General features: G+C 53.1%; 2 protein-coding genes across 2 annotated transcripts in view; one reads left to right on the forward strand and one right to left on the reverse strand.

The window, feature by feature from the left end:
• Positions 1–16,270, reverse strand: part of LOC105191674 (Myosin heavy chain-like) — a 51,854-nt gene extending 35,584 nt beyond the window's left edge. Inside the window, exons 1-4 of the mRNA XM_025301969.1 lie at positions 15,891–16,270; positions 14,215–14,949; positions 13,008–13,475; positions 9,604–9,738 (exon numbers count right to left, since the gene is read on the reverse strand). Of these exons, the coding sequence (XP_025157754.1) occupies positions 9,604–9,738; positions 13,008–13,475; positions 14,215–14,949; positions 15,891–16,025 (1,473 nt within the window). The 5' untranslated portion in view covers positions 16,026–16,270. The remainder of the gene's footprint in view (positions 1–9,603; positions 9,739–13,007; positions 13,476–14,214; positions 14,950–15,890) is intronic.
• A 3,936-nt stretch (positions 16,271–20,206) lies between these two features.
• HemK1 (HemK methyltransferase 1) lies at positions 20,207–22,496 on the forward strand. Its single transcript, XM_011155216.3, has 5 exons — positions 20,207–20,584; positions 20,969–21,057; positions 21,172–21,385; positions 21,831–22,084; positions 22,160–22,496. The coding sequence occupies exons 1-5, from the start codon at positions 20,285–20,287 to the stop codon at positions 22,401–22,403; spliced, it is 1,101 nt and encodes a 366-aa protein (XP_011153518.1). The 5' UTR covers positions 20,207–20,284; the 3' UTR covers positions 22,404–22,496.
• The last annotated feature ends 77 nt before the right edge of the window (positions 22,497–22,573 follow it).

Consider the following 22,573-nt stretch of genomic DNA (forward strand, 5'->3'; position numbering starts at 1 on the left):
TAACTCTCCGTTGACGCTATTTCCGAGGTGAGAATCGGAGAATTCGCGCGCCACTCACCTCAAGCGCGAAGTCCTCCTTGAAGCAAGAATTTTATACCTGCGAATGTGTGTTGGGCGAGTGTTTTTTTTTTTTGGGGGGGAGGTACTAATTTTATAACTCTTACTTTGTCGACACATACACACACACACACACACACATGTACGATCGGCTTATGTAAGCCGAGAAGGCTATACTCTAACGATGCATCTATATCCGAAGCCAAATGGTCCACAAGCTTGCTTTTAGAGGCCATAGTACTCCACCTATGGAAGGCTGCGTGAGTACCATGTGAGTGGCTGAGAGACATTTCCGAGAAATACTTGACTCAATCATTTGCTTCAAGTATAGCTATCGTTTATCGCGCTGCCGCCGCGCTCTCGAGAGCTTCGAGCGGGAAACGGGGGAAACCGAAATGGGCGGCACAGAAATGTTTATATATAGACTTTCGCAGAAAGGATACGGCAAAGTTGAAGAATGCGTTAGCCGACGTGACTGTCTCGGTTTAGTCTCATTTTGGGACGTAAAATTGGCGCAGATCTCAGCGCTTAACGAGCCGTGTCAGTTTAGTGGACGCGCTCTCTCCCCCGGTGTAATCTCTCTCTCCTCGGGGTAGCTTTTGATTTTTTAAACATTCACGTTTTCTACGTATTCGAGTCTTCTAAAGTCTGCGTTTGCGCATTCGGCACCGCGAGAGGCGGTCGTGAATCATTCAACGCTAACACGTGAACTCATGACGTTTCGTCGTGAGTGAATATTTCTTTCAGCTTCCAAAATCGTCGCGCTAAGAAGGAAGGAATTCCGCGCGATTGCGGAATCGCCGCGGGAGAATCAATCTTCCAAAGCCGACGAAAACATTCGCAGACCAGTCACGTGCGGTGCGTGCGGACGACGCACGGTAGTGCGTGCACCGCACGTGCTGAGAGAAGCGCATTCGTGAAGATTCGAGGGAGCGTGCTGCTATTTTAAGAAACTCGTAACACGCGAGATTGCGTCCAACCAAAGCAAGTTCCCCGACGGACATTGCCACAAACATGCGTCTGTACCGGGACGCGATATAACGGCGATGAGGGTCTCGATGTGTGTGTGTGTGTGCGTGCGTGTGTGCGTGTTTGGCTGCTTGCGGCTCGACGAATATTTCCGCCGACGCGGACGGCCGGCAGGAGCCGGTGCGAGAAAGCCGCCAGGAGGCGGGCGATTAATTCGTTTTCGCGAATGATTAATAATAATAATAATATATGCGACTCGCGCTGACCGCGATGGCACGACGACGCGTAAGCGTCGGTCGGCCGTGGCGGACGTAAATGATAAGATAAGCCCGTCGCCTCTTTCTCGCTCTCAACGGCTGAATTATCCTCGCGAGGCCTCTCGCAAGCCGGCATAGCCACTTGAAAGCGGAGGCGATACGCGCTGCTCAAGGATGCGGCGAGGCGTTCGACCGGATAATCAAAGCGATTAGACTTTTCTAAACGAGGAGAGGAGGAGGGCTGCTCTCCGTGTTTCGAATTATGCCGGATCGCCGGTGTGCACGCGTCGTTGTCGATTGTTCGACGATGAATGCTGCGTATTCAATGCGAGAGACGAGAAACGAGAAACAAATCGATCGCGGCGTGGGTGGATTGCCACACGACAATTTCTCCGTGACGTTTCGTCCGCGCGACGCGTGGGACGGGTCGGCTGACGAATTAGAAGCGGATAAATGAGAATTTACATACGGCACGGACTTGAGGCCCGGGTCCTAAAAGGAAGAGCGTAAAAGCGTAACGATTCAGCTCGGCTCTCCTGTTAATCTCTCGCGTAATCGCCGTGGAACGATTCCGGCCGACATGGGCCGACATGCAAGGGCGACGCGACAGTGACGCGGTAAAAAATTAGGAGCGAACGACGACGGCATTCACACTTTGTATTCGTGCAAAGGGCGCTGATGACTTGAGGGGACTGGAGGGTCAGATTGCTGAAAAATCGCGCTTGTTTTTGACAATATTTTGCGATGAACTGGATAAATGTGCAAGAATGAAAATTTTAGCTATATTTATGTGAACATGTGAAGAGTAGAAAACTTTTGTTTATTAATAAATACTCATATAAATGTACGATATATATATATATCGTATATATACGCTATATATCAGCTATATATATATATATATATATATATCAGCTATATAGCTGAAATATACTCTCCTTTTTTTTCTCAAGTTGTCGTTTTTGCAGTAATATCTCGGCTCTCGGTGGTCTGATCAGAGCGAATTTTAGCTAGAAATCTTAAGGAGGCTTATCATAATCCGATGAAGCACTATAAAAAAAGATCGGACAAAATTGACAAAACGGCAGCTATTATTAGGAAAAGATTCAAAATTTTCAGTTCTTTTACAATAAAAGAATTAATATCTCGAAATGAAATATTTTGACGGAGTTGTCCATGGTTCACCTCACAGAGCCAGGTGAACCAAATATTACTGCTTTAAAATTTCAAATCGATACGAAGCTCAGTTTCGGAGAAATCACTGCAAAAAGTTGAACGATAAAATTTCGAGAGAAACGCGTTTAAAATTTAAAAGCGGACGTAAGTATATTTATATGAATATTTGTTAATAAACAAAATTTTTCTACCCTTCTACATATGTTGTATAAATATATCAAAAATTTTCATTCTTGCACATTTATTCAGATCGTCACAAAATATTATCAAAAAACAAGCACGACTTTTCAGTAATCTGATAATCTGCAGTTCCCTTAAGAGACCGAAATTAGCAATTACGAGGCCACGACGAGGACGCAACTTGAGACTGTGCGAGTGTCACACGACGTGCACGTGATTGTGCTCTTTAATTAGGTGATTACGATCTTTGATCAAGCGCCTCGAAAATCAAACTGGTCGACCCCATTTTCTGTGACTTTTTCTCTGTTTAATTTTGAAGCCAGAGCACCGAGCGATTAGCGTCTAGATTCTCAAAATTAATAAGTCGCGACGAGTGGAATTTTGCAGTCATCGATTTTGCGTCCGAGAGACGCAGATATCGGTCGCCGATACCGGAATTGATTTTTCTCGCGAAACGCCGAGCTCGACGGTCTCCGCGGCGAAGGCGCGCAGTACGATTCGCCAGAAAAGTTTTCTATTTTAAGTAACTGCCGACCGAGCGGCGTTTCTCACGGTGTGTGTACGCCGACCAGGCTTCACGGCTACATTGTTCCGCGGAGTCACTCGCGCTATGCGCTTTTTTACGCCGCCCCGGGGAACGGAGAACGACGACATAAGTATACGTAGGTACGGGGGAAAAGGTGGAACCGAGCTGGAATTAAAGTGTAGGTCGAAACGGCCGGATCCCTAGCGCGCGAGCCGCGTATTACATATGCGCGACGAACGAAAGACGAAGTGACTCTCGACGTGTCGAAATTCGTTCATGCCGAACCGAACGATCGGCGATTCCGGCGATCGTCTACCTGCCGACGCGACGCGATTATCTCGCTGCAGAATTTCGCCAGAGTCGGTATCTCCGAGAAGGGAAAGGAAGAGAGAAGGAGAGAACGGACAGTCCGAATTTTAATAAATAATAAATTTCATCCGGCGCGATGAGCAGCGTGTCACGGGTGTCCTGCGTAAAATGTCATATTTAAAAGTATTGTTTCGCATTCGCAAGATTTCGTCGTGAATTCTGCTTCGCGGAAATCTAGGATTGGGCCAATACTTTTCAATGCTACGGGGCGGGGGGGGGGGAGGAGGGCGCAGGGAATAGAACGTGAAAATCTTGTATGCCTCTGAATCCGAAAACAATTAGGAGAAGAAGCGAATACTTTTCGATGCGAAAGTTCGCATTTGAAAATTATCGATTGCGATTGAATGCAAAAGGCATAATAGCTGAGACGAATTGAATCCTTTTTAATACGAAGCGTTCACCACCGCCGTCTCGCATTTACCGCGGTGAAATTTAATGGGAACTAATTGATACCGTTCAATCCCTTTCTTCGGATCAGAAAGCAGAATTCAGACGTATTCAAAGTGTCAATACTTTTTAATACGTTTCAATTCGACATTTTATACAGGGTGGTAGATACAGGGAAGTGGGCGTAGCACGCGAGCGTGGCAGTTGGCAAACGCTCACGCGTTTTCGGTCGCGCCGCCCGTCGTCGTTCGTCGTTGGAGAAACTATCGAGAGCGCCTGGTAAAATCCACGGGACGGAAGGTCGTTCGAGGTCGCGGCGAGTTATTGGAAGGAGGAGAAAGAAAGAAATGGAGAACGTGTCGTTTACTCGCTTGACGCTGCGCGAATTGCTAAAGCGACCTTGTCGCGTCGTAACGATCGGCGTAGGCGTGGTTGCGACTCCGCGCGGAGCGGAGTTGTGGCGGGTGGGCGGGTGGTGCTTTGAGAAGGGTGTTATCTCACTTGGGTAAGGGGTAGGAAATTTGGAGAGGTCGCGAGAAAGCCCTCCAAGAGGGCAACTGAAAGAATTCTTCCGGCTCCGGGCGATGCTTTTTGCCAAGGTGCTGAAAGTCGACTTTGGGTGGCAAAATCGGTCGCGCTCGGCCGGTCGACCGGCTCGAAATTCGGAGAGAGACAACGACGAGAGGAGGCGGCGTGCCTGCGAGCATGCGAGATGCTCGAATTCGGGTGAAAGCTCGAGCCAAATCGACTCGGCCAAAGGGGGATAACGGAGTCTGTGTGACTCATGACGATTGACTGACAGACCGGATTGACTGGTGCGCGGCGGCCGTAGATCAGACGCGAGTCCGCAAATCCATAACGCCGCAGCGCGCGCGTACTCGGAGCTGCGCAACGGCGAGTAGCTTAGGCGCGCGCGCGCGCGCGCGCGCGCGCTCGCACGCCGCGTGCCTAAGCCTCTTGATCCGATTTGAAACAAGTACGAGACGCGCGGCTCGCGCGTCGCGAATCCGTAGTACACGCCGCCGTATTCGCATCCAAACATTTGCTCGCGCTGTGATCGCTCCGATTTCGCGAAAGCGCGAGTGGACATGATTTACCGGTTTGCCGAACCTCCGATAAGAGGTTCCGCCTGGTCGATCGAGCACGCTCCACAACTTGCTCGCTCGTCATGCTAATGTAATTTTCTCTCCCTGTAATTTTCTCCTACTACAAATAATTGCACCTGCAGACGTGAATTATTCGCGTCGCGAAACGCGCGCGGAACGAGAGGACAAATCCGTGCTGGTGCGGCTGGAGGTTCCCGTCGCCTGGGAAGAACACAGGGGCCGTCGAGTGAAGAGAAGTGAGTGAGGAACTCACTCGGCTGTAGGAACGGAGAGAGATTCCTCGAGAAAGTTTCTAATCAGCCGATTGTCTCCGTCGGGCGGATTTTTTTTCGCTCTCGCGGTCACGCGGATATCTCGCGTTTCTCGCGTCGCCGAGTTTTCCTGTCCGGTCCCTATTCGGTTACACGAATAGCGAGATCTTGTTTCCCGCGCGTGCGACTGTGCGCGCACCGCGTGCGCACGTCCAGACGAGAGAACTATTCGCGATTCCCTCTCGCGCCTCGCCGGGAGGAAGCGAGAGAAAAAATCACCTAGCCGGCTAGGCGCGCTGACATTACGGCGGAGGTAGAGCGTCGTAAGCGTTCAGCGTGGGGTAAAGGGGTCGCGTTCGGGAAGTGATCGCGTCGGAGGCGCGCGCGCGCGCGGTGTCAGAAAGGCGCCGGGGATCACAGCCGCGACGTAATGCACGCGCTATCTCTCGTCTGTTGCAATCGAGATGAGCCTCTCGCTATGAGCCCGTTGACGGAACGTGACTCCGGAGTCTCGCGTTAACGCCGTCTCGGAATCGACGTGGGTAGGATAACAGGGCGGAGGCACGCGCGTATACGCGTGTGCGTTTGTACGTGCGCGCGCGAGTACCCGAGCCACCGCGATTACGTGCATAAAATTCAAATTATGCCCGCCGCGCCGCGCCGCGCCGCGCCGACGTCGCATTCTCGCGAATGCGGCGACCGACTTCGCCTTTTGCCCACTGATCGCGGCTGCATGCAAATTTAACCGCGCGCGAAGCCGTTCGTAGCTATTCATTTTTGCGAAATAACACGACGCCGATGGGGAAAGTTTCAGCGATTCGTCGGTTTCTCCGGAATCCCGCGGCTCTAAACGCTGGATTCCGCCGTCCAGCCGCTCTGACACTTCTCGAATTCTCTCGACTTCTCCGAATTCGGAAATATCTCCCCGCGATCAGTCATCGGATTAGAGCCGCTCTGCGAGGAGCCCGCTTGAAATTAAGCGACGAGCGCCTCTTTCCTCTTGCCTCGTTACTACACTCACATTTCTCCGTCAGCGGGACTGAACGGCGCGTGAATTTCAGCGTGTCTCATCGACGCGGTATGCCGCGGCAACAGTTTCAACAAAGTCATAGACGCGCCCGAACCCGAGGGGCCGTTAAACTCTCGCGGCCGTTAAGCGGTCGCTTGCTCGCGTGGGCAACCCACTTTTTTTTTTTTTTTTATCGAATAGCCGATATTTGTGAGCTGATGTCACTCTGAGACTGCGCCCGTAAGTGCATCGGTCCGCGCTCGCGTTGATCGTTCGCGTTGCTTCGTTTACTCGCAGGCGCGATGCGACGTTCGCGCTCGATCTAGAGATTCCGTCAAGTGGGTTTACGACATGTACGTAGAGAGACTCGACTCGCACTGCCCGTCAAAACATTCTCCAGTGACTTCGCATCGCAGAGTATTCGCGGAGTAACCGCCGCATCTTTTAACCATTAAAAAGATAGAAGAAAAGAATTGTATCGTCCGGACGATTTCCCGGGCTCGCTCGCTCGTTTCTTGCGAGTCGCGCGAGTGCCGCGTGCGCGCTGCAGAAATATGGCATTATTGGCCTACATATTGCGACAGGCAATCGGCGGCAGCGTGACGCAGCGGGGATCCGCCGGCGATTGACGATGTTATCGCGCGTTATGTACCCGGTGCCTTCCTCCCGGGCATAATAATAATAATAATAATAATAATAATAATAATAATAACACCGCTGCGACGGTAACGCCGTAATCACTCGCTACGTAGCGCGTAACATGCAATTCTAATTACGTAATTTGACATTTACGTACACGAAGCGAGGCGGTCGGGCGCGAGAGCGCGCGAGAGCTGCCACGTCGCACCGTGAGAGAGCGGAGCTTTACGGACGTTGCTTGCACGCGGACCGCGCCCGTGTCCGTCTCTCTCTCTCTCTATCTCTCTCTCTCTCTCTCTCTCTCTCTCTCTCTGTAACCACCGCGTACATATCTCGCGGTCGCAGATCTGCATCTCGCGTATTATCGGCATATCGGCAGCAGCGCCGTCAGCTGTGTGCGTCAACTCGTTGACTTCTCGAGAGGCCGAACGCCCCTCTCGAACGATTCCTCCTCCTCCTCCTCCTCCTCCTCCTCCTCCTCCTCCTCCGCGCTCGCGACGCTTTCGTCGTGCGTCTACTCGACGTCGGAAATAAAGGTCGCGACGTCCACCAAGTGGTCGGAATATCAGAAATTTCTGGAAGGTTTCGTCTCGGCTTTTTCACTCTACGACACTCCAAGAAATTCCCCTTCGCGCTCCTTCCGGCGTGGATCGTTAGAATTATGGACTCAATATCCGGCAAAGTACGCGCCGGATTTGTACGCTTCCTTGTGTGAGAGCCGCGTGATCCTGCGAGTGTATTGCGTGAATGTTCTAGGATTTTCGTCCGGCTGGGCGATTTTAGCGACGAAAGTTTCGCCGATTTTGGCGCTTCTGTCGGAACGGAATCGCACCGCTGCTCTCGGTTTCACGCTGCTCTCCACAGCGGCACGCCGGCAGCACGTTCTCCTGCTATTCTGCTGTACTGTGTCAGTTTTACCGACCGCCAGTACAGACCAGACCGCGGTTCATTTCGCTGTGCGTTTTAACAGCGACACAAGTCGCACTTTGTTACAACTAATTGCCAATTACGACACGTCGTTGCTCACGTCAAATGGATATAAATTGCGCAGTGCGAGCGACGAGATGGGCGTCTCTCCCTCTCTCTCGACGTCGGTTCCTGCTCGTTTCACATATCTGTGTCGTCTCAGTGATATCGGCAATTTCATTTCAACTTTTGAGATTCGCGCGTTTTGAGATTGAAAAAGCTCACGTAGAACTGATTTCACCGAAAAAAATTGCCAGACTCTCTTTACGAAGATAAACCGTTTTGTGTAGGTTTTAGGTGGGATAGGAGGAACGTATAAAGGCATGTACGCATGTGTGACAAGGTTAGGCAAATGTTATCTCGCTTTTGTAATTACTACCAAGAGACAAAGGTCGCGATATATGACGAAGAGTTCGCGATAACGTTCAAGCGTGCTTCCACTGCTTTTCCACTCGTGGAAAACTCTTACCTTCGGTATCACGTATTTCTGGGTGCCTGGGGCCAGTTACGCGCATAAATGTAATACACGCGTTGATGATTCATATGATACGAATCGCGACACGGCTCTTTGTTGTACTAAAGAATTCAGAAACCGCACGATTCCCGGGCCGGGTTGTCGAGTTGTCAGACGGTGCTTCGATCTTGTCGCGATACCGAGCGGGAACGCGACAATTATGTCGTGCGACAGTTTAATTTAACGAAGGCAGCTCGAAAGCCCGCAAGCTCTCGAGCAGCGGCGAGGTCGCGGGATAAAAGTGGACTTCTGTCGAGCGCGTGGAACAATGCGAGTGTGTGCCCGTATTGTTCGATTCTGCTTATATCGAGCGTCGATTTCGCATCGCGCGCGCGCGCGCGCGAATTGCGTTCCAAGTCCTCGAGACTGCTTTCGAATGACGTCGATGTAATAATCGCCTCTCGCGGCTTGTGTTTTACGCGATACACGTGGATTGTGATAAATTAGCCACGTGACAGATGGCATTGCCCCGAGCAACGAGTTACGCCCATACCACCAGCTAGATTACAGCTCGAAGTTCGGCGGAAACGAGGTATTACGGTACGAAGCAGTCGAAGCAGATGTACCGTTATGCGATTGCTATGCCACCGCGCCGCTCTAGAGAATGTGGGTGGAAAGTGAGCGTCTCTGCTATTGTCTTCCTATCTCCTTTCTACCTCATCGCACTGCAGCCCCGCCGCGCCGCACGCTCGCCGTTGCATCTCGCGGTGCCCTTTGTGTCGTTTTTACATTTCGACTCCCGCGTCGAATCGCCTGTATTTTTCTTTTTTCGCACTTGCTTTTTATGCTACTCGCTCTCGTCGTCCTGCTTTTCGTGAACTCTTCGCGCGCATGTGACGCGTGTTATTGTCTATGCGAGAAGTGCTGCAGGAGTTTACAGAGTGAATAGAGGAGAGGGAGAGGGAGAGAGAGAGAGAGAGAGAGAGAGAGAGAGAGAGAGAGAGAGAGAGAGGCTTCCCTACGTGAATGGATGATTGGTAGTTGAAGTGTGGCGGGATTGCGACAGCGAGAGCTTGAATGATATAAGTCTACGAGTAATCCTTCAATTCCTTTCCGCTCTGAGCGTGCAGAGCTATTCTCGCGTCATCCGCTCGGAAATTCCACTTACTCTACTCCGCGGAGTCTGCGGCTCGACTTGGATTGGACTGATAGCGTCTAAGTTCTAAGCGCGTCGATGCGAAGTAGAGGCAGGCTTACTGTATTTTGATGAAACCGCAGGCTGCCGGATCGGCGGAGCGTGCCGCCGCGAATATTTGCAGGTGCCAATTCGACTTGACGCCCGTCACAGCCGCCGCGTCTCGACAATTCCGACAGCTCGGCGACCGGCTGCACCTGCAACGAGAAATCGACGTTAATATTGTGATACGCACGCAACAACACGCACGCTCTTGAGCCGTCGTGTCGCATCACGCCGGGCGATCGTGATCCTTGTAAGATTCCCGGCGAATGTTGACGCGATTTTTACCGCAATTTTTTACCGCAGGCGAGTAGACGCAATTAAAAGCGCGCACTGCGATATCCGTGTAGATACGAGAGGTAGATCTCTCGCGATTTGTTGCACAAACTGTCCACCTTTCCTCTCGGGAAGAAGCTAAATTATCTTTCTCACGTTCTCTTGTCTATCGGACGGAACCAATATTTTTGCGTCGTCAACCGCGTCACGCTGCAGCACGGGAGTGAGATCGCGTCAATGACGTGACGTCATTGAGTTGGCCCGGAAAATTGGGACGTACGTTCGATGCTCCGAAATTACTTATTTCACGCATCGATCTTCTCACAGTTTTCTTACACGATCGCGTGTCTCGTCTCGAGACGCCATCCTCGCTATCGGAGGATTAACGGAGACATACGAAATGCACATAGAACGCTATGTCGATATGTCCCCTCCCTATCTCGGCCGACCGTTTAATTCCCATTAATCACCGTTACGAACGGCACCGCCTGTTATCGACGTGTCTGCTCGATACGCGCACTTCGTCTATCGGGCGTGTAACGGGCACGTGCATACGCACGACTTACGTGCGTACACGCGGCTCGACACATCGGGGCCGAGCTCGTGCAACGTACAGAGAACAGGAAGCAGGATGTTGACCGAGAGGGGCCTGCCAACGGGTTACCTATACATAAGTATGTAAATCACGTCACGTTCCTTCTGCCGATGTTGCTGCGCCGCGGAAAGAGAGGCGGAGGATGAGGACCGGGTCTCTCTCTCTCTCTCTCTGTGTGTGTGTGTGTGTGTGTGTCTGTCTCTTTCCTTTTTCACGTACGATAACATCGAGACTCGCGACACCAGATAGACACGAGCTTCTCCGGCATTTCCCACTTACATCGGTGGCCATTCAGTAGGAAGGAGTTTCCGCGATGATAAACGAGAGAATTGCGAATTCAAGAAGTTGAGCATCGTCACGCTTCGATACGCCCCGAGACTCCCGTCCGCATGTGCACATGATTATTCTTGATTTCGAGCGGCGCCGGCGGGAGACGCTCGCCGAGAGGGGAAAAAGAGCGCGAAAAAACGGAAACACACATCGCACATTGAAAACTCGCCAAGGATCTCGCCGATTCACACTCCGCGGGCGTGTAACGCGCTCGGCTTGCGAGCGAATTGCATCCGGTTACTCCCCCTCCGCTGGAGGTCCTCCTCCCCCGCTCTTACGCTCATTTCCTCTCTCGTTTCTCTTGCAGGTCCTCTCGCAGGCCTAGCGTTTTCGGCTTTCCACGCGGTTTTCGCTCGCTTCCAGGTAGAACGAGAAGGGAGACGAGACTCGATCTATTCAGCCTATATTCTATTCATTCCTCGCGCGCCCGTTTTCCCGAGCTCGTTTACCGAGCGAGCGAAAACGCCCCCTCAGGGTGACACAATAAACGCGCGCGCGCGCGCGGACACACGTGTCTCGCATTTAAACACCGCCTATCGATCCCCCGCGCTGCTCCGTCAAGCGCGTCGATGCACGAAATTTCCGGATCAGCCGTTCCGATCTCCACCCCGGAGATTAAAGTCGCGCGCGCACGAGTCACGGTGAAAGGGAGAGAACGGAACGGGAGAGACGGACGGAATTACATATTTTGTTGCTACCTAGTGAGAAGACGCTGGCACTTTTAGCATTCCGCAGCTGCGGGGCAAGGTCAGACGCGCGCGCGCGGGCATCTCCCGCACGCCGAGAGAGCCCCTTTTACTTTTCCGCCCGCGTTCTCCGACCACCACATCCCTCGAGCTCTCTCTGCCGCGTCCTCGGACGCAGGGAGACGCGCTCCCGAGGCTGAGATTTGCATCTCGCCTTCGCGAGATGCCTGGCGATGGCCGGCAGATCAGATTCTCGGTAAGGCTGCTATTTTCACGCGACACTCTCGCCCCCCGAGTATAGTTTTATTACGGGCCGTGAGTCACACACGCGATCCCGCTATATTCGTTGTGCTGCCAGCAGTGGCAATGAACCAGCCGACGTCGCACGCCGATCACACACCACCGGGCCTGTGCTGCGCTCGTCCGCACTTTTCGCACGCTCGCTTCGCTTCGCCTCGGGAGAACGCGCGTTGGCGTCCCGTGTTGTCACGTGTTTGCACGACCGCGTGAAGAAGAGCCAGCCGCGAATTTTATTCGCCTCGCGAATAAACACGACGCAACGCGTCGAAGGCGGAATCGACGGAGGCGCGCGACCGAGAAAACCGTTTCGATCTTCACGCGTTTCAATCAACCGCGTAATCGACAATTAACGCGACCTGATTCCGAGGCGAGGCGAGGCGAGGCGAAGCGACAGGCTCTTGAAGAAATGCGTTGAGCAAAGGGCGACAATGGTTATTTATTTCTGTCAGTTTTACACTCGACGCTCGTCCGAGGAACGCAAAATGCCTCGTTGTGCGCAATTGGAGCGATTCTCGCGAGGCATTACGAACCGGCCATTTCTGACCACTTCTGCCGCTTCTGCTGCGTTGTGCAAGCGTTGTCGCAGAGCGCAAAGGTGCCGCGCGAAACGTCGCGTCGTTGTGTCGCATTCGAGCCACGGATTTGATTGTCAAAGTCCTACGAAACGACACCCGATCTCGTCTCCTTTCCGTGACCTCCGAGGGACCTAAGGATTCCTCGGCGCCTTTCACCACGTTCGACGCGGATTTCCCTCTGCCGTGTGCTGTAGACGATATTTACGCGAGTCTTTCCAGCGCTTTTCTCCGCGAGAATTCTCAAGGCTACCGTTGTGAGCGCGATAAGAAGCACATGCCTAATAAAACGGCCGATAAGCTAATTACTCGCCGCTGATAATTGATTTTAAGACATGTCCACTGCGACGCAGTGTTGTTGCGTCTCAGCTTGCCCGATTCTTCAGGTTTACTAGCTTCACCCGGAGAGAGTGAATTCGCGATTGAATTCGGAACCGTTCGCGCTGATAAACCCGCCGTTGCTCCACTCGCCCGCGCCGGGAGGAGAAAGGTCCGTTCACGAGGATGGTTCGCGTCCGTCAAGCAACGATCGATACGGGCCGCAGCGAGAAATGGCACGAGGTGTGAGATAAACGGTCGCTCGCGCAATTTTGCGTCTTCACGCTCGAGACATCGCGCGGGAATTTACGGACTAGATTACGCGTGCCGGAACGAAGAGAGATTACCTTCACAGTGACACTGCTAGCGGAGCTCTTGATCAGATCGATTATTTCCTCCCGCGACTTGTCGTCCACGTTGATCCCATTGACCTCGATCAGTCTGTCACCGGGCAAGAGGCCCGTGTCGTTGTTGTGCTGCACCAGGGCGCCCGGCTCGGCGAAGATCACCGGCCTCATCTGCGTGACGCCGTTGGCCGTTCGCTCGACGATCACGGCGCGGCGCAGGGAGAAGCCGAAGTCATTCCGCGGCGGTGGCTGCCTCTGTATCGTCAGCTCCCTGGGCTCGGGCAGCTCGAGAGGCACGATCTCCGGGAGCTGCAGCTCGATGCCCTGCTCCTCGAAGGAGACCGACGAGCGCCACCGCGAGAAACCCTGGGACTCGCCGACCGGTGACAGGCTGAACGGCGGCGTCGCGAAACTGGAGTTTGTCGTGTCCGTTAAGGAGTCCGCGGACGGGCTGGCGCTGGTGACCACCTGCGTGTTTGGCGACAGGGTATTTCGCGATGTAGCACGAGTCTCAGGTTTGGATTGACCGGTACCGTCGGCTCGGCCGACGAGCAGAGCTTGCGTTTCACCGGCGTTTGCGAGTTCCGCAACGCGACTCGTCTCCGATCCGGGAAAGAGGATCTCCTGCCACCCGGATCGGTAGCAGACGAATTCTCCTGTCGGATGTCGCGCACGTTGCGGGAGACTCGTCGCGGGGGACAGTGTCGCAGTTCTTCGTCAATTTCAACCGATTGTACGCCGTCGTTCGCTTTCAAGTTGGACGTGTCGACGTGTCGACGTATCCTCGTCCAAGTAATTTTGAATGACGTGAGAATCGTTCACAACGCACTTTCGTCGCGCGGGAGCAAGACGAAAGCGGGGGGAGAACACGACGAGCTGGAGTTTCCTACGTTTGAAAGCAAAATCGGAATATTCGCGATTCGATCCTTTCTGTCATCTGTATCATCGCGCGCGCGCGGGAGAAAGAGGGGAGGACATTCGCGATGAGCACGCGCGGAAAAATGCTAGGCTCGCTTTCGCTCGCTCAATGATCGTTTCAGGGAAACGTCGGTTCGTCGTGCCCGTTCAATGTTCCACGAACTCGGCCGTCTCCGCCTCGATTCTCAGCATCTCGTAACGCGAGAGACGTCTCGGAAAACGTAATAAAGCGGTTTCACTCCGGCGTCGATGCGCGGATCGGCGGGAGAAAGTCGGACCGTTATCTAACCTGCAACAGTTTAGCGTCGATTTGGTGTTGCTGCTGCTGCTGCTGCTGCTGCTGCTGCTGTTGTTGCTGCTGCTGCTGCTGCTGCTGCTGCTGCTGCTGCTGGTAATGCTGCTGCACCGCTGACTGTTGCTGCTGCGCGCTGACGCGCCACGTGGCCTGGCAGAGCGTCTCCTCCTCGCTGCAGATCTCGTCCTTGCTGAGGACGCTGTTGAGGTGCGCCGGCACGTTCTGGTAGGCGATCACTTCGTTCTGCAGGGTGTTCCTCACCAGCAGATTGCTGGCCTCCTGGTAACTCGTCTCGGTGCCGTTCGGCAGCACGTTCTCCTCCGAGAGCACACTCGCTGCGGCGTTGTTGACGCTCAAACGGGGCCCCTTGAGGATTCCCCGCTTGGGTGGTTTCGGCGGCAACGGGGGTAGGTTTTTGCCGGACTGACCGCCGCCGCCGCCTCCTCCTCCTCCGACGTGTGTCGTCGTCGTTGAGGATGTAGTTGTGGTCGTTGTCAGAGAGGTGAGAGACGCCTCCGACGAGTCACTCTGGGTGAGCCCGTCGGGCGTCCTGGTGGTCCAGCTGGTGCCGGCGCTGATCGTCGAGCCCGGGCCCGACGTATTCTGCGTGGCGTCCAGGAGGTCGCGGTCGAGATGCGCGAAAAACGAGGCGCTGTAATCCGCGGTGATGCCACTCGGCAGTTTCTCTTTCTCCTTCCGCCGGCCGGGGATCTTCAGCGACCTACGAACCTGCGGACCAAGCGCGTCGATCTTAATGAAAATAAATCTCCCACGCGCAATTCGAGACCGCGATCCCGAGAATCTACAGCGGCCCGGCAGAAGGGTCTCTTGTTTGTCTGCCTTTGTTTCTTGAATAATGCAGTGCGCGGACGACGCGTGGTCCGTACAATGTCGCACGTGGAGCATAATCTTGCTGTTCTTACTTCGTAAATGTACAACGGGCGCAGATACGGCCGGTACTTCTTATCGCGCGAGACCACATCCAACCGACAATACCGAATCTACGGAAAAAGACAAGGACACGTGTCTCAAGATACAATCTTGTCTTAACCTTTCGGTTCTGCGACGTGACCGCCTCTAGGGGAAAAATCCTCTCGGGCGGGGCCCGTCGATCTCACCGGTGGAAAAGCGGCGGAAAAGCGCGACATGTTGTATTTTTCGCGGCATCTTTTGCTAACGACCTGAAGGAGGAGAGCACGTGAGCGAACAGGGCGTTTTCTATTTTATAGTCGATTTCTTTTTTTAATTGTTTTCTATTATATACGTAAGGTTTCGCTCGTGCCACGTGCGTTGTTATCCGGCGGAGCGTTGTTTAACGGCGCATTTATCGACGATAAATAAAGGAATATCGGCGACAAATACGTCCAAACGAGATATCGATATCAACAGCTTATGAATCACAGGCAATATCAGCGTAATAAACCCACCGGATTGTGTCACCGGACGAGCGCGCGTTAACCAAGTTACACACAAGATTTACACGTTTACGCGTTCGACATCCAGGCCGAAAGAAGGGCCGAAGGACTTGCGATTGCGAATCGCAGAGTGTAAGGACACCACGCTCTCGGTGTCGACTCGTCCAGAGGAGAAGGGCGGAAAAGGGATAGGGATCGTCTCCGGTTCCCCGCGCGCGCTCTCTCTCTCTCTCTCTCTCTCTCTCTCTCTCTCACCTCGTCCAATCGCAGGAGTTCCTCCGCGGACATGCTGCTGCGATCGCGCTTCTTGACATCCTTCCGCTCCTTCTTCTCGCGCTTCCGCTTCTCCTTGTCGTCCTTCTCCGCGGCCTTCTTCATAAAGTTGAACATCTTCTCACACGCTAAACGTCCCAAGCCGAACGCGAGAAAGAGATAGCATACGATATCTCGTTTCTCGATTGCTCGTACGCGCTCGTGGTCCTACGCGCAATCGCGGACAGTCGATCTCTCGCACCTCGTGGCACATATATGTGTATGCACGTGCACCGTGTAGCACCCCGCGATCAGCACCGTCCATCGAAACAATCGGCGAGGGTGTGTGCGCGACTCGCTCGCGCGAGCGACCGAGGCTGGCGCGCTCGCTCGCGCGCCCGCGCGCGCGCGCGCGCGCTCGCGCGCGCGAATTATTAATCGTGCGAGGCGGCGGCACGTCGCCGTCGCATCGCCCTCTCGTCGTCGGAGAGTTGCCGGCACTTGCGCCTCGTGAAGTGGCCGTCTGTCACAATTCGTCCCGGGCCGGACGACCCTCCTCGTCCGACGAGACTGCCAACGCTGCTCCGGCTCGCCCTGAAGCGCACCAGTGCACCTTATCGAGCGACCACGGCGCGGCGTACATCGAGTTGCTCTCGGGATCGTGTCCTGTAATTCATTCAGACAGAAACGTTACGACGAGGTCGATCGGGGTGACGCCCCCGGGGGATGAACCTGAAGATCGCGCGACTTCCGTTCGCGCGTGTCGCGCTCGATCGCACGCAAAAATCACGCCGGCCTCGGCGCGAAGAGAATCGCGCCGATAATGCATTCGCCCGGGACATCCTCGACATTGAACTCGCCGCCGCGCACGCACGCACGCACGCACGCACGCACGCACGCACGCACGCACGCACGCACGCACAATCAGCAGCAGTCGCGCGCGGCTGGAGGTCGCCCGGATATGACGCGCACACGCAAGGGCGTGAACCGAACTGCTTCTTCATGGCCGGACGCTTCCGGCACTCGATACCGCGAGGTATGCGGAAACGGGGCGGCGGCTGCGAGTTCTCGCGCGCGATGCCGCCTTCTTGTTCGTTACGCCGATGACGGCATGGGCGAAAGAAACGAGACGAGAACGTTGATCGTTCGGCGTATGCGTGCTTTCTCCCCTCCCCCTTTCTCTCTCTCTCTCTCTCTCTCCCCCTCTGTCGTTCGCGATTGCGCGAGATCGCTCGGACTCACACCGAGCGAAACGGAGGGATTTTTGTTTTTCTTCATTTTTCTTTCTCTTCTCTCTTTTCCTTTTTCGAGACGCCGCGCGAGTTCTCGCGCGAAACGCCCTCCTGCATTCCCGTCGCGTCGCGTGACGGCTGCGGAATCAGCCAGATAAGAAAGTTGTCGGAGTTGTGCATTATCGAACCGCACGCCGGTTATCTTTGCGATTATTGACACGCACGTATTCCTTGTCGCGTGAAAATCAAGTTGATTGGAGCGACGGTCGACCGTCCTCAGTTTCGCCATTCAATTAGTCGAAGAAGCCTGGGTATTCTTCGGATACACCCCGCCAGCGATATCGACACGCACACGTAGAGAGATACACACGTCGAGAGATCCTTCGCACCTGTTACTCGTATTTTAAAGAAATCACAGTCGCGGTCGTCCTTGGCGCTACGAGAGCGTGTCTACGAGAAAACTAGAAAGGCCACAATTAAACGGGCTGTTATTAGCGCGACACACATTTCAGCCGGTTGCAATGCTGCGTTTCCGCATATAAATGCCCGCGCGGCCTCTGACGCGAGAAGGGAATTCGAACATAATCGGAGCACGCGGAGCGCGTTACGCAAACGTCGATTTTACGTCATTGAATTATCGCATTCCCGCGTGCGGAGGGAAACGCACGATAAATCTGCGGTAAGATAAATATTTATACGGACAAACGCGCGCGACGCGTGCTATTATTCCGATCTCTCTCTCTCTCTCTCTCTCTCTCCCTCTCCCTCTCTCTCTCTCTCTCTCTCTCTCTCTCTCTCTCTCTCTCTTCCTCGCTCGCACGAGCAGTAGATGCACATTAGAGCATCGAGCCGGCGCTATTAGCATGCCGGCGCAGCATAACGACACGCGTTGGCTTTTCCATCACGCCTTGCCCCTCGCTCCTCCTTCCCCTTCGCTTAAGGGCACCTCGGGAAATTCTGTTGAGTCTACGGCGAAGCTGCACGCGTGCCGTCGATCGATTTCGCGCAACCAACGGTCGCGGCCGAGCCGGTGAGTTTTACGGTCGCGCTCGTTCTCGACCACGCCGTTCCCGAAAATCCTCCGACCACCCCGACAACTCACGATCGATGCACCGCGATGCGGCGCGTTACAATTTTCGCGTGCATTTTCGCATCGCAGCGTGAACTCTCGCGCCGGAAGCTGCCCGCAGGCCGCCAGGATTTCGCGGTGAAGAAAGATCCCGACTTTTCCGACCAGTCGTCCGAATGGTAGTATATCGATACCGTTCGAGTCCCGAGTACCTAAATGTCTCGACGTCACATCTCTCACGAGAGAAAATCCCCGGCGCAGGTCATCGGGTCGACCCGCTGAGCTTCTCGCAACTCGCTGAATTTTTCGCAGCAGGCGGCCACACTTTTCACCTCCCGAGCCGAGCCGAGAAAACCGTCTCAACCGTCTCGCCCGCGATCGATGCCGCGTACGCTCCTTCAGCTTTGCACTTTGTTCCGAATGCACGCGGCACTTTTATTTTTTACGGGGAGAAGGTGTGCGTGTGTGAGAGAGAGAGAGAGAGAGAGAGAAGGGGAGGAGAGAGGACAGACGACAGAGCGAGAGAGAGAGAGAGAGAGAGAAAGAGAGAGGAGGGAGAGAGAGAGAATAAGAGAGAGAGAGAGAGAGAGAGAGAGAGAGAGAGAGAGAGAGAGAGAGAGAGAGAGAGAGAGAGAGAGCGCACTCGAAATCGCGGCTAGACGTCTGAGAGGAGCGGCGGGGCGCCTTACCTACGTGGGTTCGACGAGGCGCATCGATCGACCCCGAGAAGAGCGAGAATGTAGCTGCCTGTACCCTGACGCGCACCTTCCGCGGGCGTTCCGCTCGTACGCGGTGCACGATCTGTTCCGGAACTGACAGCCAACGTGTGTGGCTGTCGACGAGACACGCGAGTCACAACAACACCGCCACCACAACAGCCGTCATTCACGAGAGAGAGCACCCACGACGCGTGCTCGCTCCGGACGCTCGCGCGCTCGTTTGCTCGCTGACTCTCCTCTGCACTGCTTTTCCTCGTTCTCCGCGACAGCTCCGCGAACACTCCGCTGACAGTCAGCAGCACGCCCAGGGGGGCCGTCCCCGTCTGGCCTACCTGGTCGGCGCGCGTGGATCGCGCTGCGACTCCAGCAGCGTGACGGCCCAGCCGAGATGACCGGATCTCGGTCGACCTGCTCGAGGTGCGACGCGGCGCGACGCGGCGGCCGCGGACATCAGTCGGGCGTCAAGCGACGCTCTTTAAACGTGTTACTGCGCGATTCGGTGCACTCGGTGCGACACGAAGAATTGTCATGGTAGCGGATGGAGAGCGGGGCCGGTGGCAACTGCTAGCGCCTTTGGCCAGACAACGGCCTGTTAGCCAGCACCCTTCTTTTCCAAACAGCTATTCCCGAACCGCGCATGCGTGCATAAAGAGACCTTTCGATCCACCGGCAGAATACAGCTGTAGCGGCATCTTCTGAAGCCGACCTGCCGAGGTCTTTGACTCTGGATCTGCCAGCCACGTTCTGGCTTGCCCTAGAGACAGAGAGAGAGAGAGAGAGAGAGAGAGAGAGAGAGAGAGAGAGAGAGAGAGAGAGCGTGAGAGTGACTTCACCATCGGTCGGTTCGAGATTCGGTTGTATCGCTGCGTCTTGAAGGCGCTGAATCGGGCCGGGTGTAGCTTCGGCAGGTACAGCACGATGATATCACGGTGTGCCGTGATTAAATAATCAGTCAGTTGGTTGTTGCAGTGTGTTAAAAAACATCAAGAATACCTTGGCGAGGACAGTGCGACTATTTTAGCAGTGCAAGCACTGGGCTGCAAGTTCACATATTTGTTTTTCTGATATCCTTCTCGAAAACTATTGTTTTGCAACTTATTGTATGCGAGTATTGAATTCTATCACTCTCTGAATTTGCAATATCTTGCTCCAATGCCGTTCCAATGGTTATCGTCCGTCTTCTTCTCTCGATCGAACGATACCGTTCTTCATGATCGTCGATAAACAACGTTCAAACAACGTCCCCACCAGCTGGCAGCAGCTCTCGCGCGCAGCCGAGGTCGAGATATCATGTAATTACTGGCGTGCCCATCAGTTGATGGCACTGCGTCAGCAAAGCGTCTCGCTCACTCGCAGCTTCTGTCTAACAGGACAGGCATGTGGTGTCGTGGCATTTTAGGGACGCGTGCTATTTCCAACAAGACGCTTGTTTTCACGTCCTTGCAGCGCTTGACGAGTAATAGTACCAATGTTATCGAGAATCTCAGTGCGACGGCCAAACAACTCAACGTTGTTCCGTCAAGACAGCCGGTGCAACGCTCGATCGCTTCAAACGCGTGTGGAAGTACAATCGGCGACATTATCGATCAATGGAGTCGTCGATTTGAGGCCGAGGGCATACCGGAGCCGGTAGAGTCGATAGAGCACATAGTAGCGCACATTGTAGGAACCAGGAAGGTATCGACCACTATTCTTTCATTCGCGAGCGTACATTAAGCATATTTGCTGTGTGGACTTTGTTGCCAATTAAATTGATATATGCGTCATAGTGGCATTTCAACATATTATTGGCGCGCAAACTTGTAACGCTTGATTGCTACAAGGCTTACTGTTCCATAAGTATTGTATTGTTTTTAGATTTTTTTTCTGTTCTTATTTTATTTTTGGGATTTTTGTTCTTAGATTATTTAAGAAATTCAAACTTGAGAAATCCACCTCTTTAAGAGACGGGGAACTGCTCAAGATCCGATAAACTGATACGAAAATTTAATACCGTCTCCATCATTATAGTAGCAGAGGTGGGGAAGGAATTGTCCTAATATCCTCTCTTTTTTCTTGTAGACGTTAGATGTTTTTAACATGAGAAACGACAAATTCAACGCGAGCCAGATCGAGGAATTGGAATCGCTGTGCGAGTGCCGATTGTCGAGGTAGGGGATGAATTTTTCATCTTGGTCCCGTCGAGATGAAAATGTATTTCATCTTGTTGTCATCTATTCGTATGGGATCCTTCATGCTCACTCATAAACGCCAGATCCTCACAGGATGCCAGTGCAGTACATTATTGGCGAGTGGGACTTTCGGGACATTACCGTGAAACTGGTGCCACCAGTCTTTATACCTCGCCCGGAGACAGAGATACTGGTGGATTTCGTCCTGAAGAGACTAAACTCGTCGCCACTTGAGAACTGCGAGATTTTAGAGATTGGTTGCGGCTCAGGCGCTATATCGCTGGCGCTTGCTCACGCTTGTAAAAAGGTACACTCGTTTGCACAATGATTTCCACACATTTTGGCCGGTGGAATTGGGAACGTATCAAATCATCACACGAGAGCTTGCCTGGTAATTGTTCGTGACAGGAGCTGATGACGTGACAATAAATAAATGAGGCAATAATCCGACATCGCAGCTGCCACAGAACATTCTGAGAAAAATGTAAGTATCTTCTTTATATTCTTATCAGAATGTCAGATAAGAGTATAATAAAGAAAGTCAATATTGACATCGTATACTGTCATCTTGGCTCTTGTCACAATCGCTTATCACGCAAGACTGTGAACAACGGCGCACAATTGTTTGACCGTTTGATGCGCTCCTGACGACACCAGCAAAAATGTATGAAGACCGTTGTGCAAACGAGTGCACACGATGCGCTATGATGACGCCGCTGATAAACTAGAAGCGGACGCGTACTTTTATCTAGATAAAGTGCACAGCGATCGACGCTAGTCCGCACGCTTGCGACTTGACCATGACGAATCGCAGCCAACTGAACTTGATGGATCAAATCGCAGTGATACACGCAACCCTGAAGCCGGACGCTACTGTCGAAGTTACGAGCATGTCGAACGGTGCCGGTAAGATGGATTTGAATTCGAAGCAGTTTGACTTTGTAGTCAGTAATCCACCATACGTACCGACGAAGAAAATACTGGATCTGGAGCCTGAGATAAAAATGTAACGTACAAAGTCGTCGCAAAAGTTTCAGCGACTAGACCAGCATGAATAACGAATAATGTATCTTTCACGCAGCTATGAGGATCTCAGGGCGTTGGATGGTGGTGACGATGGGCTGAAAGTCATTAAACCACTCCTAAGATATTCCGCTAAGGCGTTGAAACCTGGCGGACGTCTCCTCGTGGAAGTTGATTCCACTCACCCCGAGTACATAAAATTTTTTACTAACAAGTATTCTGATTTGAAGCTGCATTACGAACATACGTACAAAGATTTCTGCAATAACGATCGTTTCGTGGAAGTACTGAAAGTCAACTAAAGAGAAGTTGTCAATACCGTGAGCTCTCTCGAAGTTTGTCGCCTTGCGATAATTACTTTTGTACGATAGATTCGATAAAAGGAACAAGTTACATATTATGTCTTCCAAGACTGATTCAAACCAATAGTAATAACTAATAATAATTTATAATAATACAAACTAACAATAAT

Source organism: Harpegnathos saltator, unplaced genomic scaffold (genome assembly GCF_003227715.2).
Source record: "Harpegnathos saltator strain DR-91 unplaced genomic scaffold, Hsal_v8.6 scaffold460, whole genome shotgun sequence".
Taxonomy (NCBI): domain Eukaryota; kingdom Metazoa; phylum Arthropoda; class Insecta; order Hymenoptera; family Formicidae; genus Harpegnathos; species Harpegnathos saltator.

Bases quoted from the DNA above. Each gene is read 5' to 3' on its own strand.
- HemK1 (XM_011155216.3), top strand. From the start codon at position 20,285: ATGTGGTGTCGTGGCATTTTAGGGACGCGTGCTATTTCCAACAAGACG. The intron at 20,585-20,968 runs GTATCGACCACT...TTTTTCTTGTAG, and splicing joins ACATTGTAGGAACCAGGAAG to ACGTTAGATGTTTTTAACAT. The intron at 21,058-21,171 runs GTAGGGGATGAA...AGATCCTCACAG, and splicing joins TGCGAGTGCCGATTGTCGAG to GATGCCAGTGCAGTACATTA.